The sequence below is a fragment of the Diceros bicornis genome, chromosome 20, assembly GCF_020826845.1.
Source record: "Diceros bicornis minor isolate mBicDic1 chromosome 20, mDicBic1.mat.cur, whole genome shotgun sequence".
Lineage (NCBI taxonomy): Eukaryota > Metazoa > Chordata > Mammalia > Perissodactyla > Rhinocerotidae > Diceros > Diceros bicornis.
The window spans coordinates 10,965,811-10,980,038 of NC_080759.1; the positions used below are offsets into that span (position 1 = coordinate 10,965,811).

The 14,228-nt window shown below is 34.6% G+C and overlaps 1 protein-coding gene across 12 annotated transcripts in view; it reads right to left on the reverse strand.

The window, feature by feature from the left end:
- Positions 1-704: 704 nt before the first annotated feature.
- Positions 705-14,228, reverse strand: part of ERBIN (erbb2 interacting protein) — a 126,737-nt gene continuing 113,213 nt past the window's right edge. For 4 of the 12 annotated variants that reach the window (XM_058563951.1, XM_058563949.1, XM_058563948.1 and 1 more), the window contains 6 exons: positions 9,769-9,912; positions 6,854-6,973; positions 4,238-4,447; positions 2,805-2,897; positions 2,244-2,318; positions 705-1,510 (listed from right to left, as the gene is read on the reverse strand). In XM_058563951.1, coding sequence (XP_058419934.1) covers positions 1,403-1,510; positions 2,244-2,318; positions 2,805-2,897; positions 4,238-4,447; positions 6,854-6,973; positions 9,769-9,912 — 750 coding nt within the window. In that variant the 3' untranslated portion in view covers positions 705-1,402. The remainder of the gene's footprint in view (positions 1,511-2,243; positions 2,319-2,804; positions 2,898-4,237; positions 4,448-6,853; positions 6,974-9,768; positions 9,913-14,228) is intronic. The other 8 variants (XM_058563953.1, XM_058563960.1, XM_058563956.1 and 5 more) reach the window with 6 other exon arrangements.

Below are 14,228 nucleotides of genomic sequence, written 5' to 3' on the forward strand. Positions count from 1 at the left end.
TTACCATTGCATGTTACTCAAATTTTATTTGATTACATAGAACAAAAACAAAATTAATGGTTTGGATAAACAAAATTAATAAACCTCTATCAAATATCTGTTACACTAACAAGGAACAAAGGCAGTTGGTGGTAAAACACTACTACACTGATACACTTAGAAACCCTTTGAAGACTCTCAAGTGTCAAGTTCACATTTAACGTTACCTGTAGGAACAGCCCTTTATTTGAACACCTTTACACACTGGTAGGCCTAAAGGACCCACCCCTTTGCTCTACAACTCCCCACAGCAATTCTCTATCACTGTGCCAGTTTCACAAACTTGCTTTGGTTTCCTAGCTCCATGCCTACTGTTTCCTTTTACTTTACCAAGGCAATGTGAGGCCAAACAAAATCAAGAGGCTTTCCTAAATCTTACATTTTGTGTTACAGCAACACAATCTTAAAACTGGCCATTTTAGTTTTATTTGCTGCTTAAAATAAAAATTATAAATTAAGATTAAAATGGAGTACTAATGATAAAACAGATTGCAAGTACCACCATTTGCAAAAAATCAAGGGATTTCCATATCACAGAAAATGCATGGACATGCATCTACAGTAGAGTTAAAAATTTCCTGTGACTAAAAAATTAAAAATAATCACCAGTAGCAAATGTATAGTCAATGGCTATGACAAGAACAAATCCTGTAGAGCTCATAAAATGCAATTATCGTCTTTTTTATTTCTTTAAAAGACATTACATTTTTTATTGCATTATTCTATTAATAAAAACACATTAAGAGACAGCTGTTTTTTCATTCTTTGCTTCCAGATTTTTATAGGAATGAACTGTTTTAATCTGGCCTTGGAAAGTGAACCCACCAGCACAACCTTCACCTACTCACTCTTCAATTCAATATGCACATAGCAAAAGCCAACACTTCAAATCTCTTGCCCACATTTAAAAAAAAAAAAAAAAAGTAGTTTTAGCAGAAAAACATTAATACCAGTTGAATAAAAATAAGGGCATAAAAGCTATGAGATAGATAGCTCTGCCATCTGTCTCTGGGCTACCATCAAGGCTAACTAGAGCCTTGCACAGAGTTCAGTCATGTTTATGAAATCCAAAAATAAACCTACAATCTATACAAAAACAACATATGTTTGTTTTTGTAACCTTGATTGCTATGTTTAGAAACCTAACAAGAAGTTTTACATGGTATAAATTCAACAGTCTCCCCTATATACTGTACAGTGGTTTTTTCCCTCTAACCACAAGTTCCATTATTTCACTAATGTACAAATTTGAACATAATTTTTTGAGTTCTTCTTATATATAAAAATAATCAAAATATTAATTTCCCCTGCACGTCTCTTTCAATAAATCTTGCTGTCTTCCCCCCTTTTATGTCCACAGTTCTTATGAGGAAACCTCTCGGACAATGATGAGTTCTACTGTGTTCTGGAAAGTTTTTAGCAAGGACACTGCTTGTCCATGTTCAATATTGATAAAACTGTAGCCATTAGCCTGGAAGAAAGAAGAAAAATGCTTTTAAGAAAAACATTTCATAGTAGATTATTTTGAATCATTTTGGCGATTTAAACAACTTCTAGACTCCAGGGCCCTACCTCACATCTACGAAAATAAAATCTCGGAAGGTGGGACCCAGGAGCCTGTACCTTGCCCGCATTTTCAGATGATTCCTATGTAGCAACTCGATGTCAGGAAGCACTTGTCTGAGACAGTGTCAGACATGGTGTCGTGTGTATGCTAACATGCAACTGAGGTCACCAAAGTTGCACCAGTGGCAGAGGGCAAGCCCTACTCTTCCTGTTGCCTTAGAGCCATCAGATCAGCAACACTACACTTCTTATAATTTAAGCTAAATATTTACTGAGGTCTTACTATATACCGGACACAGTTCTAAGAATTAAATCCCTTAATTCTTATAACCCACAAAGAAGATTCTTTATCTTATTTTAGAGAACTTAACATTCCTGAACTTAAACAAAAGGCTAAGATATATCAAACATGTCTTAAAGAATATCAGTATGGTTTTCCAAGGTAACAAGGTGGAAATATTTTAAACTATGAAAGCACCAGGAGTAGGCTGTAAGAAATACCACTGTTTTCATCCACAAATATTTGAAGATAAACTTCATAAAATGCTTATTTTCAAATCTGGCATTTAATAATTCCTTGATGAGGAGGTAGATGTTATAAATGAAAAATAAATAATAAAAGGATGTATCTTAGTTACCTGAATAATTTTATCACCTGGTTGCAATAATTTTGATGCTGGTCCTTCAGGCTGTACCCTTGTTACAAATATACCCTGTGATAACAACAAAAAAGATAATTATTCAACAGAAAACAGTATGCATAAATAACAGTACCACAGAGCAATCTTTCTTTCACAGTAAGAAAATATTTGAATCGTGGCACAAGTTTTCTCCCTGTATTCTGTGAATAACATTGTGACAATCCTATGTAATTTTTGCCTCTGGTAATTCCGACTTTACTATAGTGATTTCTGTTAAAGTGATGAAGTTACTTCTATAGATATGCAGAAAAGTAACAAAATTAAAAATCACTACACAATATGATAAAAATTTAAAATTTTTGATGAAATTTTATTCCTCAATTAATCTGAACTGATTACATTTCAAAACAAAAAGCTGAACAATACCAAAGGAAAGTCAAAAAGTGATATCTATCTAGATTTACATAAATTCTGTTAGATTTTTACTTATGTATAAGAGGTATTAAATTAGTGAATAAAACTTTATGGGAATTTCAAGGATATATAAACAAAACTCACATCGTCTTCAGGTCTGAATGGGTTTCCTCTTCCCCCAACACCTCCTGATATGCTAAATCCAAGTTCTGGATCCTTTTCAACTCTCACTCGAATCTGAGTTAACATGAAAATAAAATAAACTGTTATTACTATCTCAGAAAAAGCTACAACACAATAACATCCAAATTTAAACTGGTAAATTAAGTTCAAGTAAACACAAATGTGTAAGGATTCATCTAAAATAAATATTTGGGCAGAAGAAGTGAAACTATGACATGGAATATTATGTTAATGAGTTAGTGAGTTAAAGGCACAGCTGGGAGTATAAAGCATAGCTCCTAACTTAATCTATTGCTGTCTTGTGAGGATAGGCAACCAATTAATGCTGATCCTATTATATTTTTTAGACATTGTGGATTTTAATGACATAGAGCATACACACAAAACATGTATTTTATCATCAGTTTCCATCTGTGAAACATTTAAATTACATAGTATCTCTGTCTATTGGGTGTTTCATAAGATATATAAAAGATTCCTGGGTGGTTGTTGGATATTAACTGCTCATTTCCTAAATCTGTTTATATGCTTCAAAGGAGTCAGGACTGATGATCAATTGATAATACTTTTTATAACCACACTATAAAGAAAGATGCAAGAACTAAACTTTTGTTACAAAGACTCCCTCTCCCCAGAGACCAAACCAAAATTAATCAAGCATCTGTTCTCTACCTGTTTCTAATAATAATATTTTACCAATAAACTATCAAAACATATGAATATATGACTAGTGACTTTTTAAGTAGTTTGTAAGATGTAATTCTCAAAGTAGCCTGGAGACTAGTCAAGTTTCAAAAGCTGAATGTCAAATGACAATAGCAAACCATAATATGCCATTCGAGTTTAATGGTCTACTATTTATATTCCTGAAGGAGGTCTGATTACTGGAGTATCATCAACCAGTTTTGGAAAAACAACCACCTTAGGAAAAAAAATCATAACCAAAACACTACATCCTATATCAATAAATCAGAACGGGGGGATCATAGAGTCAAGTTAAACCACAAAGTTGAACACTTTATAAATTTAACATGAAAGCAAACCTTTGAACAAAATGGTAAAAACTACATTAAAGTTCTATATGGATTTATGGCTAATAATTAAATAACCTATAAAATACATTAAAGGCTTTCAGAAAGAGAAAGACAAACACTATGATCTCACTCATATGTGGAATATAAACCAACACATGGACAGAGAAAACTGTACTGTGGTTACCAGGGGCAATGGGGGTGGGGGGTGGGCACAAGGGGTGAAGGGAGTCACATATATGGTGATGGACAAACAAAAATGCACAACCCAAAATTTCACGTTAAAAACCATTAAAACATCAATAAAAAAAATACATTAAAGGCTTAGTCTCACATTTTTTGAATATGCTTGATTGTTCTTACCTCTTGCCTCGCCAGTTCATGGCCTTGTCTAGGAGAACAATGGGGCTGTGTATATGGAGGTTGGTGGGCCACTTTCAGCATCAAGTAATCAATTAGTTGCTCTCTAGAGGGATGCCTTGCCACAGATGCCTGAGGAAGGGGGTGATGTATTTGACTATAATTTGCCTGAGGCCTGAGAGGCTGGCCCATCTGTCCATTACTCAAAGGCATCTAAGAAAAACACGAAGTGTCTTAAAATGACCAATAATAATGTCTTATTACAAATATTTGGATTTTCTTCTTGGAGCATTACAAAAGCACTAGAGTTTAACATTCTAAATCACACACTATTATGCCACTTGTACTATTTTTTCTAATTTTATACTTTTAAAAGAAAAAAAACCTAATAATGTCTCAATTCTAAACTTGCTTGAGTGCTTGCTGACAGATTCACTCCTTACAAAAAAAAGTTTCAAATGAAAGTAAATCATACCTACATTTAAAATTATTTGCTTTTCTGTTCGATACAGATGTACCTATCTTTTTCACAGTAACCAAATGTTAAAATGGTAAACAGTATGTCAAAATGTTAAAATTTAAGTAAGCCCATTAAAAGGATATCTTTTCCCATACTATAATCTCTCACATACACACAAAAGATGCATTTGCTGATGTTTTTCTTCAGACAAAAGTAACTAATTTTGTGGTAGAATTTTTTCCTAACCTTAGTATATTTTTCTACCTATATACTCCTTCCTTTCCAGAATTAACAAGCCAACTCAGCTATGTAGTAGAAAATTGATTTATTCCTCGTGTGTGTATCAGTAAGCAATTTTTAAACTCTCTATATATTAATTCCATAGAATATTAACCACAAAAACTAAACCTTGACATTCTAAAGTTTGCTTACAAAGCTAAACACGAGATTATTTTATTGTTGTTAAAGAATTATCTTTGTTTTAATGCTTCTCATTTTTTAAATCTGAATTTTACACTTAAAATCACTTTTGTGGAAATGTGACTAATAGCTTATTCTGTTAGTGTGACGATCTATCTGAAAAATAAGGTTACATTTGTATTATAAATATTTGCATATAAAGAGATTTTTGTTTAGAAGAGAAAATTAATACGTTTAAGCTATTCAATCATTTAAAACTTCATTGTTGATTATTAATAAAAAGGTGACTTCATCCATAGATGAAGAAAAACAATGAGGGAAATATTTGAGCCCCACTTTCCTAAAATTATCCAAAAGTAGGAAAGTTTGGGACAAGATTACGGCAATAGTTTCAGAACTACATGCTCCTATTAAGTGAACCTTGCTGAAGGATACCAACAATTTTGGCTTTGGTGAAGATGATTTTTACTTAAAAAAAAATTCTTTTTCATTGTGTTATACGTAAGAACTTAGTTAATTCTGGAGTCTGGAAACATACATGGATGGGCGTTTTATGATAGGGCATAAAGATGGTGTTACTCTGTGACAAATCTCACAGTGGCTGGAGAGAAGGAGAGAGAGGTGCTATATCATCTCTATATCTTTTTTAAAAAATTGCAGTTGTTTACTACTTGATCCCTGTAGATTTGAAGCAATTAATCTGCCCAGGAGTACTAAATGGTTGCACTGTTATTTTATTACTTATGCACAACCCTGTAGACAGCACTTGCTTTTCTCCATGTTTAGACCATACATTCCTATTCTGCTGGGGAGAACTCTCCAGACAATAATTACTTCTGACCCATTCTTAAGACTCCCTGACACCTAGATACTTGGTTATGCCTGACATTCTACATCAATGTTGAACATACCTACAGAATGTATTAAGCTATGATTAGCAGATGGCTCAGGAGAATAAAAAGCATGAAAGAAACTCAGTAACCTAAACCACAAAATGGATATTAAAAAGAAACTGGATAACACAGCTCAATTAAAAGAAAAAAAGGGTAAAATAAATGGATACATATGCACTTATACGGCTGGGTTCCTACTCTCAAGAACAATGTAAAAGTTTACACAATACATAACTAAGCTTCATAATTATATTTGGTTATACTAGGGATGTGGAATTAGTTAAGAGAAAGAATACCTGAGGAGAATACTAAAGAAAAGAATTATCTGGCATTGGTGACAGAAAAGTCAGCTTTCTAAAATGTGTGATGCTTTAGTTACAAAAGTAATAAGAACACAACATTCTATCATATACAAAAGTCTTTCAAGGTGATTTCTCATTATATTAAAAGTATTTTAAAATGCCTTTAGTAATAGTAAAACTTCCTCAAATGAAGAATTTAAGACAGGTTCATCTTTAACTTTCCAAATAGGTTTACTATCAGGAATGCCAAAAAGCCTTTGATTCAAAGGATTAAATAAGGAGGTGATACTATAAAAATCCCCTCCCCTGAAAAAACACAAAATGACTCTCCAGTGTGGAAAAAATCACGGAATAATCTGAGAAACAGCAGAGTGAAATTCTTTTTAATATTTCTCAATAATTAAAAAAAATTCTTACCAATCAAGGGGGAAAAGTCCTTAAGAAAGTATTTTCAGTGTTAAAGCATATATACTATTTCTAGTTCCAAAGCTATAAAACACAGTGAGCTCACAGACACTACTCCATTTATTTCCTGAGCACCTACTTTCATCAAGCTGTCTGGAGGAACATCTTTGTGACTAAGTGTAGCTGACGAGTAGTTCTGCTGTCCTGAAATGAATACATCATCTTGACAAGGATCTCCTGGACAGGATGTCTGGGGATGCTTCACACGAGGGAGAAATAAAAAGTAAACAAATAATAATCTTTAAGATGTGAAATCAAAATAATGATGACACTTGAGAGGAGATTCGGAAAAAATACTGCTAGATAATGGAAAGATGAAGAACCAAATTAAACATTACCATCACAACTGCCATCACTATTAGTACCTTTATGATGGATGTTAACTAAACTTATTGTGGTAATCATTTTGCAATATGTATATATCAAAGCATCATGATATATACACCTTGGACTAATACAGTCATGCAGCACTTAACGATGGGGATACATTCTGAGAGATGTGTCATTAGGCGATTTTGTCATTGTGTGAACATCACAGAGTGTACTTACACAAACCTAGATGGTATAGCCTTCAAACACCTGGGCTATATGGTACTAATTTTACGGGACCATTGTTGTATATGTGGCCTGTCACTGACCAAAACGTTATGTGGCTCATGACTGTACAATGCTGTATGTCAATTACATCTCAATAAAACTGGAAAAAAATATTAGTACCCTTAAGTCTTCCAAAGTTACATGGCAAAATGTTTGTTCTTGTAATGTGTGAAAAGTATTTACGAATATATACTGTTAAGCTATTTCTTTATAATGCTTTTAGTTTTATTTACAGCAATATCTAGCTTTTAATACTTCGAGCAATAATGTTAGTTATTAATCCAAGTTAAGAGTCCCAAATCTTAAGAGCAACTAAAATATACTTCTGTTGAGCACTGTAACAAGTTTCTTGGTAAAAAAAATTAACTGCTATTTTTTTAACAGCAGAGGATCACCCAGAATTTTCTTTTTAATGATGAGCAGTACCAATAAACATACAGTCTTTAAAACTTGCTTTAGCATAATTCTATCATACTAATATTAGTCAGCTCAATATTTTCAAAAGCACTGGTTTGGTGAAATGCTTTTAAAATTAACTAACTAGAGTTCATATTTTTATACATCAAATAACACTCTTATATTATTGTTTATCTCACTGATAACTTTAGAGAAAAAATAGACAATATCTCATTATCTCTGAATAATTTTTATAAATATGCTGGGACGCAAGATGCCTACTTTTTTCATTTTAATTTAGTTTTAAACACATCTTGCTATATTTTAGAAAACTAAAGAGATTGTGATAAATAGCATTATTGTTACTTTCAAAACAGTATGTGGCTTGCAACACAGATATGAAAACTACTTTATCATGTTGAAAAATAATCTGAAATCTACTTCATTACGATATGCCACAGGATACATATAAACCTAAGGGTTTATAATTTAATCTTGGAAACCATATCTGCAACAGATCTATCATGCATAGTTAGTTGCTAGTTCAAACCATGGCTTAGCATTTTTAGATGTGGTTTCATCTAATTCTGTGTATTTATGCAATCAATACTTGATTTTCCTTCTCTGTTTTTTGAGATGTGCTTTCAGAATGCATAATAATCAACTTAGCTCACAGCCTGGAGTTTAATCTCAAGCCTGAATGTACAGCTATGTTTATCTAGTCTTTAAAAGAACAAGTATATTATGAATGAAAAAGTAAAACGCAACAGACTCAAAGCCTCTAAATTTAAGAATAACAAGCAAAAACTGTTACTGTATAAGAATTTGGAAAGAAAAATTTTTCCAGCTGACTATAAAGATTACCCAAGTTAACAGAAGCCCCTGGTATTTACTCTGTGGCTTCAGTTGGAATGAGTACCAGAAATGTAGGGCTTAACAGCCATCACCCTTCTCTCTCCCTGTTTCAAACTGATAAGTTATGAAACGATTGCTGCCACTATAACACAACATAGAAACCAAGTGGTGGCAGGTGACAGAGGGCAGACAGAGTGAGACAGGCGAGGCCCAGCCAGAGCAAAGAGAATCCCAGAGGATGCTCCTACCCTAGAGCACGACAGGGCAAAGCCAGGAGGGACTCAAAAAGCTGCGGGGAGGGGAGGAAGCTCAGGGGAAAGCAAAGGGCCCGGAAGTAAGCAGAGTCAGCATGGAGAGAAAACTGTGGGGAGGAAAGAAAATAAGGTTATGAGGGGAGAAAGGTCTTTTCAGAACGGAAGGAGGGGGCAAAAGGAAATATTTATTTAGAGGCCATGCTACCACCTCAAACTGTTATGGAGAGAAAAATCTTAAAACAGAGCTATGCCCGAGTTTGTTCTGTTCTTGCTCCTCTGCCATTGTTATCTCCTACCCTTAAACTTTCATTAAAAGAATAAACCTTTATTCTTCACAACTAATGACCATGGTGAAATGTGGGTAATAAAGGATTTGGGTTTTGCCTTTTCATTGGTACTTATTATACAATTTCTCCAGCCTCACATTTAATTATACTCAGTGAATTATGATTAAACTTAGTTCCAGGTAGTGCTTTTTATTTGCCAACTCTCAATCACTAAAGTGAAAATTATTCTTCCCCACAACCCCTCTGTGGATTACATATGGCATAGGCTTAAAACCTTGAGTTAGAGAGAGCAAGCTAATCTTATTAAGAGAAAACACTGCAAAGAATAATAATTTTTAAAAACCTCTCAGATAAGTTATTCCTATTGCTCATCCCTTTTTACATAAACAAGAGCTGACTACATCCTTAGTTAAGATCATAGAAACTTAAGAGAGAAAGATTAAATCAGCTTTGCAGAAAGTTTTAGAACTAAGCCATGGAAGAACTGGGAGTTAATCAAGATATCTAACCCACAGTAAAAGTTTATTTTCTAGAAACATTAAAACGTGGGGTTTTTTTTTCCCTCTTCTATGTACTAAAAGTACTGCTCTACTATAGGTACTCACTCGAAAAATGTGCCCACCAGCACCTCTTCCGTCTGCAATACTCAAGGCAAGACTGCCTTGGCTGCCATGCAGATCCCTAGAGCTGCCATAGTGAAAGTTGTTTACAGCAGTAAAATTGGAATTAAAGGACCTTGACAGCATGCTCTGAATAAAGAAGGGATAGATTTAACAGAGATTAGTGTAGCATGCAAAATGCACAAGACACGTTATATACATAGAGATATTTACAAGGAACCCCAATGACACACAGAATTATCATACAACACTTAATTTTCAGTGCCACTGGAAGAAACTGGCACTGTTTACCATATATTTATGACAACACACATGAACACACGGATTACATGTAAATCCAACCATTCACATGTTTAAACACCAAAGAAGAAAGTACAAACATATGTAGCTGCTTTTATGCTATTATTTCCTTTACTCCTAACATATCTCATTAGAAGTTTGTCAGAAAATAGGAATTGATGTTCTACCTAGATGTATCGGTAAATATATGGTTATACATGGAATACAAACTAATTTCTCCATAAAAATAAATTTTACCAACAGCCAGTTATTTCTAGGTGAAAATGGACTCCTAGAGAGTCTGCTTCATTTTACAGAAATTAATTCTGTCTTATTACTAAATAGAGTTTAAATATACATAATATAGCACAAAATATATTTGCAGCAAATACTTGGCTCTTGGCCAATGCCAATTTTAAAAAAAGTTATCTTCCACATTTAGAAAAATGTCTTAGAGAAAAGTTTAACATACACACAGTTTTAGGATGTAAGACTTAAAAGGCTCCCACTGCTCTATAATTATCAGAAAAAATAGAAAATACACGTGTAAAAATTTTTTCCCATTCAAAGACATATTAAACAAATGTCTAGTCACTAATCCCAGAGCTGCCTGAAAAATGTACCTCAAAAAATGCACTGCCTGATTCTCATTGTTCCTGCTTGCTTATTCCCAGGTGTTAAATGCTGTTCTTTCATGTGGATGCTTTTAGTCATGTCCCTGAGGATTGAGAGTCTGATAAACTGGGAGAAACGACCTTTTGAGCATGGCTTGTTATTAACAAATACAGAAATGCCACACAAGCATTTCTATATTACTCTTAGGGAATATATACCTTCTCCAGATTATGAAGTTGATCTGTAGTACCAAGAAACATTAATATGACATCCACAATGAAAAGGATCTATAAAATTACAATGTACACTTTCCATTATTTTCTGGATTCTAAAGTAATGACTAAAGAAAAAGCTCAACTTACTAGGCCAGGTCTGTATTTTCCCAAACCATTTCACAAAGAATAAGAATATGGCACAGGCAATTCAGAAGTTTCAAAAACATTTGATTGGTATGTAAAAATAAATTATACACACACACACATTTTATATATATATATATAAACAACACACACTCACGTGCTATACACAGTTTTAACATATTGTTAACTTGAGTGGCCTGACTGACCTGACTCTTTTCAATGATACATAGATTTTGGAACTAGGCTTTTTCTGTCATCTTTGAACATATATGAGGTTTCTGCAAATACATCACTGACTAAAAACACTGAAGCTCAGAACAGGTCTGGTTTTGAATTCAGGCTTGCCGATAGACATCCACATAAAACTGCCCACCGTCACAACAAATCAACACATTGTGCAGAGCTCAATTAGGTACTGAGCATAGGTCCTGGGCATTGTTGTTCATTACATGCTAATAGTTGTACAACAGCAAGTGAACATGGAAATTACCATGTTGCGTTCATCATATTCTGGTTGAGCACTTCTCATCTGACTTTTTAATATAATAAGGAATATTAGCAAAAATTCAACTTTGAAACAAAAATGTTTATTCCTTTTCAATGTCTGTTGATCAGTTTAATTAAATAGGTCTTGAGTTTTCTGAGGTGAGATCTCTTTTATATATTTGGGTTCCAGGTAGTTTGTTGGGGGAGCAGAAGGAGGGGTTACTACTACTACAAGATTTAAAAACCAAGTAAGCTTTAATAACTTACCCATTTCTGTATTATTACTAAACTCCCAGCCAGCTAAAGAAGCAACTTTTGATTTGGGGACTTACCTCTAGAAGTAGGGCCAGCATTGTGAAATCCTCTGGGGAAATTTTTCAAATGTCCACCCATGCCATCAAAATTACGTTTGGGGGAGAGAGGTGGAGTTGCAGAGGAGGGAGTAGAGATCTTCCATCACCCTCCACCATTTTCAACCAATGCTTTCAAGTTTGGAGTCTAAATCATGTTGCCTTGTGTCCTCACAAAGCTTTTCTTAATTTCACTGAACTAATTCTCACCTCCAAATTACCAGTGCGCCCAAGTGGGAAACTACTCTCATGGACTCTGCAAGCAACAAATTTCCAAACATAAAAAGCAGAGAGGCACAATGAACGACGAGGTGGCTGCTGCTTGCTTCCTATTTACTAAAGTCCAGGCACATCCCTGTCAGACAGGAAAGAAGTAGTGGGAGGACAGCCATCTGAGATGTCAACTAATATAATGATAACCAAACTCATCTCTTCCTCTAAATTTGCTATTCCTCCTCTATGTCCGTTAACAGTTAATGGCATTCCCAACAACCAATTATTCAAGGCACCAATCTCAAGCTTAATCCTTTTTCCTCAATGACTGATTACAGGAACATTCCAATCAGAAGTAAACTCTTATACAGTCTATTTCAGAACTGCCTCTTGAATTTGTTCCTTTGTCTCAATTCCACTGATACTTTTTCTCACTTCACAGCCTCATAACTCAATTCATCAACTAACTATAGCCTCTTCCTCCTCAAAATCCAGTTCCACACTATCATCAGAAGTTTAATTATAAAACAGTTACTACTCTGCTTAAGAAATTTCCAAATTTCTTAGAAAATGCACACAAGTTCAAAGAGCCTCAAACAGTATGTGCAGAGTCACAGCTGAAACAAAACGGACACATGAGAATGAAGTCCTCTAATGCCTACAGATGCTCAGCTATTTAAAGCTGAGAGGATAGCACTGAAAAGAGCTAACATTTACAGGCAGAGGTTCAGTGTGAATTGATATAAGGTACTGATCATGTTTTAGGCATTTATTTCTGAAAAATTTGACTTAAGGAATTTTTTAATATAACGACTAACTGAGGTTATATACGTTCAGCTGTTTTTAAAAACCTATCTTAGGACCATCCCTGTGGCTTAGTGGTTAAGTGCGTGCGCTCTGCTGCTGGTGGCCCGGGTTCGGATCCGGGCGCGCACCGACGCACCACTTCTCCGGCCATGCTGAGGCCGCATCCCACATACAGCAACTAGAAGGATGTGCAGGTATGACATACAACTATTTACTGGGGCTTTGGGGAAAAAAAATAAATAAATAAATAATTAAAAAAAAATAAATAAAAATAAAAACCTATCTTATATTTAACAAACAGAGGTAAAGGTAATTCTTGGGTAAAATCCACTGAGAGATATGAAGCCAAATCTTAAATAAAGAATATACCTTATATACTTGGGCCAGAGAACTATGGCACTAATATATCAGTTTTACAGGATTAAAAAAAAATTTTTAACTCCTTTCAAAAAATGGACATATACAAATAAAGCTATAAACTGAGCATGAGCATAAGTTATTTTACCAATGATTTCCAGACTACACTAGAGCCATAGACACCTGAGTTCAAATAGGTCAGAAATGCAGTTCAGGAAAGTCAAGAGTAAACGCCATGCCAGAAGCCATCTGTGTCAGTGACAGTGTTAGTCATATAAGATGGACTGGGGAAAAAACCTTAGATAAAACGTTTACATTTACAATACATTTCTTGTTATTCTGTTAACTATACAGTAACTGCTACTTTCATACACGTATTTATATAGTCAAAAATTCTTAATAAATGAGAATGGGAGGTCAGAAAATGCTAAACAGAGGTACACATGTATATACATGTATTATTTATAGTATGTGTGGCACAATCTACAAGAGATACGCACATAAATACATAAAATGAATGTAAGCCCACTGGAAAACACTGGGGAAGAAGAGAAGGGAAAGCAGCTTATACTACCATTTCAACTGTTTTGAGTATGGCTAAATCTAAACTTGGAACTCTATTCTCAGCACCAAGTAAAAACTAGAATATAAGTATATGTTCAATAATTCAGAGCAACTTGTTTTCCCTGGTTTAAATAACAAAGAATGCCAAATATTTTTTTTTTTTTTTTTTTTGTGAGAAGATCAGCCCTGTGCTAACATCCGCCAATCCTCCTCTTTTTCCTGAGGAAGACTGGCCCTGGGCTAACATCTGTGCCCATCTTCCTCCACTTTATATGGGACGCCGCCACAGCATGGCTTGCCAAGCAGTGCGTCGGTGCGCACCCGGGATCCGCACCAGCGAATCCCCGGGCGGCCGCAGCGGAGCGCGCGCACTTAACCGCTTGCGCCACCGGGCCGGCCCCAGAATGCCAAATAT